This window comes from Pyxicephalus adspersus, chromosome 4 (genome assembly GCF_032062135.1).
Source record: "Pyxicephalus adspersus chromosome 4, UCB_Pads_2.0, whole genome shotgun sequence".
Classification (NCBI taxonomy): Eukaryota; Metazoa; Chordata; class Amphibia; order Anura; family Pyxicephalidae; genus Pyxicephalus; species Pyxicephalus adspersus.
Window position 1 is genome coordinate 138,236,311 of NC_092861.1, and position 3,356 is coordinate 138,239,666.

Consider the following 3,356-nt stretch of genomic DNA (forward strand, 5'->3'; position numbering starts at 1 on the left):
TATGAAATATTAATACAATGGTCAAAAATACTCAGCATGAATAAATATAACTGATATATTAAAAAAAGTAAACAGCATCAATTTTTTTCTGAAATCTGTTTATTTTAAATAATTAATATACAAATAGCATTGATTTACAATATCATAAATACTAAGAATATTTTTAAATAATCTAAAAAGAAAAATGTTCTCCAGGAACAAGAAATTAAGATTTAAATTGTTAAAATAAAATTATGCCAAATTGACTTAAAATCTTTTATTAAAAATATAGAGACTTTTTATGCATGGAATCCTTCTGTAATAGAGCATTTAATATCCATGTGTAACCATTATTTATGAAATACAGCATACTGTAATCAGTGACTGTAACATTATAATTATTTGATTTAGTTTTCCTGGAAATACAGATACACAAAGGACTGCACAAACGAATGCGTAAGAATACCCAGACATATATCAAACTGTTGCTTGTAGGCATTGGTTAATAATTCATTTTACACATTAGCACAATGTAATTATGTTTTTTATGTGCTTTTTCCAACAAATGTCTGAAAAATGAAAACAACTGAACTAAGGGAACTAGTCATAATTAAAAACAAAAAAAACACACAAAACAACTAAAATGTGGAAATGGTAAAAAAATGAAAATACATTTTAAAAATACATTTTTATATAAATGTTTTCAAGTCTACAAAAGAAGAATAGAAAACATGTTATGATATATAATGCATAGTTAATTTTACGATGTTTATTAAAAGCATTAATATAGTTTACCAATTACTGAACAAATACAAAAAAAAATTTTCTCAGAATCTGTGATTTGTAATCTTCCTGGTAACATTAAAGTTTAAATATTCCATATAAAAATGATCAAGTACTATAGCGTGTCAGTTTTATACCAGGCCCCTAAACCTGTGTCACTTTTTCACCCAACCAGGATTATCAGTAATTTGAAAAATTCAGAATAAAAAGTAACATCTTTGTCCAGGGTTTTTGAAACTATATCAAAATGGGTAATTTCAGACTTTTTCTGTCCTATATTTTTTTTATTTGGGTGTTTATGTTCATTAATTTTCTTTCTTTTACTTACCGAAACCAAAGTTTTTACGGACATGAAAAATTTGTCTCAGGGCAGTGTATCACAATGTGTACAAACATGTAAAAAATTTAAAAAGCTGTGCATGTGTTTTTACTGCTTTTCTTCCAAACAAGTGTAAATTAATCCTTTAATAAACCACCCCATTGTCACACCACTGGAAGGCTTAAAACCTCGCCCAGGCCTTTGTTGTTGTCAAGGAGTGTTATATCCATTTCTGGTCCTAAAGACTGGGGACATCACAAAAAGTTTTATCCTACTCCATTCTGTCCAAAACTAAAACAAAAACACTTTATTATATATTAGAGCTTAAAACATATCAAATTTATATACATTTTTATTGTATTACTATTTTTTGTGTGTCTGTAAATTTACTATTTGCCTATTTTGGCAAGTATTTTTGACTCTGCTAATCATTTTTTATTTGCCTATTTTTGGGGTATTTTTGTGTCATGCCATTGTCCTTTTTTATGTTTTTGTATTTCTTTTTAAAAGTATTTTTATTATTAATTTAAGGGTATTATTTTATTATCTAATTGTTATCTGTTTGTATAATAATTAGTATGGGAAAACAAAAAATGGGAGACCTTGATGTTAATCTGGGCATTCAGAAAATAAGAAGTCTTACAAGTTAAAATAGTATTAAATATTTTTTTTAAACCAATATCTTTTTTTTTTTGAATCAGTGAATATTTTATTTGCTTATTTTAGGGGTATTTTGTGTCATACTATTATCCTTATTTATGTTAGTAAATTTCTTTTTTTATTTAAGTATGTATATTCATCAGTACTGTGATGAGAAGATTTTGAAATGGTAATCTACTCATTCAGAAAAATAGAAAGCCTTACAAGATATAACAGTAAAAACCAGTTTCACTAATGTGTATTTCCAGTTTGCTATATGTTCATGTGACTTTTTGTTACAAGCTTTGCAGAATACGGCCAGGTAATACCTGCACAATTGTACACAGCAGTAATGCAGTGGTAATTGCTTTGGGCAATTATAGAAAATCATGTATCAGGCAAAGCTTACAATATGCATCTCAGGGCTATTTTCTTTATTATTAAGGTAATAAAATCAAATTTTCACAGAATGATCGTTTAATTGATTCACTGTGGAAACTGCTTGAATTTTCTTATATTGCATGTTCAGGCATTCAGCAAAATGCATTAAAAATCAGAACACATCTATTTCTGTTTGTACTGAAAGGTTCTTGCAAGCTTTTGCCTTCAGACAGCACTGGAAAAACATTATCAATGGTTTGTTTCCTATACACCTATTTACAAAAAGTACTTATTAGTTTTATTTACAAATCATTGCTTGCTTTTAGGATAGTACAAGCTTTATTACATTAAGTAAACATAGTAAATTTAGGTTTGCAAATCAGCATCGTTAGACATTTATATTAGATTTTATTTACAGTAACTTTACATAAAAATAAACTAATAACATACAATTTGTAACATTTAACCCTCGTGTTATACTATTTGGGCACATTGAAAAAATTAAGCATAATGCAACGTTTTTATTGGGGGAAATTCTAATGATCAATTCACTTGCTTAGCATTAGGGATCACAATATATTGTATAAAGTCATGTAAAGTGAGGGCTTTATGTCACTGGTGACCCTGTTGGTGGCAAGAACTTGTCCCGTGTCTCTTTAGGGCAGACTTTTTAAAACATGTAAACAGATTTATTTTACCTATTTTTAATGTGTTCCACTAAATAAAACAAGAACTACTAATGGTCAAACTGCAGTCTTCTGACATGTACTGTAGGTGAAACAAGCTGCAAGTTGGTAGGTACCAAGTAAGAAGGAATAGAATAAGCCATGTGATCTCATATCAAGAACTTCAGTCCTGGAGTAGATCCAGCAAACCTGGAATGGATCTGGTCCAGGACTGAAAACATTTTCCAACTTTTCTAACTAAAGAGCAAATGATATTTAAGAAATCCATTCCAGGTTTGCTGGATAACCCAGCTTCACTGATCTGAAACTAAAAAAAAAAGAACAAAAAGAAGTTAATTCATCCAGCTTGTTTTGTTGACCCTTTAGGAATGTCTCCTATTGGTCAGTGCAAATGTTTGTTATAGCAAAGTGGGGCCTTTTGTTGGTCTGCTGTTTGCCAAGAGCATTTGGCTTCCCATTGGTTTGCTTTTCAGCTCTTCGGCTTCGGCAGAGAGAAGGGCAGGGGCAGACATGTGGTGAGTGGTCACCTTCTGCTGCTGAATCGTGTTGATGTAGCTGACAATCAGCAG

The 3,356-nt window shown here is 30.0% G+C and overlaps 1 protein-coding gene across 1 annotated transcript in view; it reads right to left on the reverse strand.

The window, feature by feature from the left end:
- Positions 1-241: 241 nt before the first annotated feature.
- The window catches only part of PLEKHH2 (pleckstrin homology, MyTH4 and FERM domain containing H2), a gene marked incomplete in the record, with an annotated part of 89,305 nt that continues 86,190 nt past the window's right edge, over positions 242-3,356 (reverse strand). The window contains 1 exon segment of the mRNA XM_072409778.1: positions 242-3,356. Within this exon segment, the coding sequence (XP_072265879.1) occupies positions 3,186-3,356 (171 nt within the window).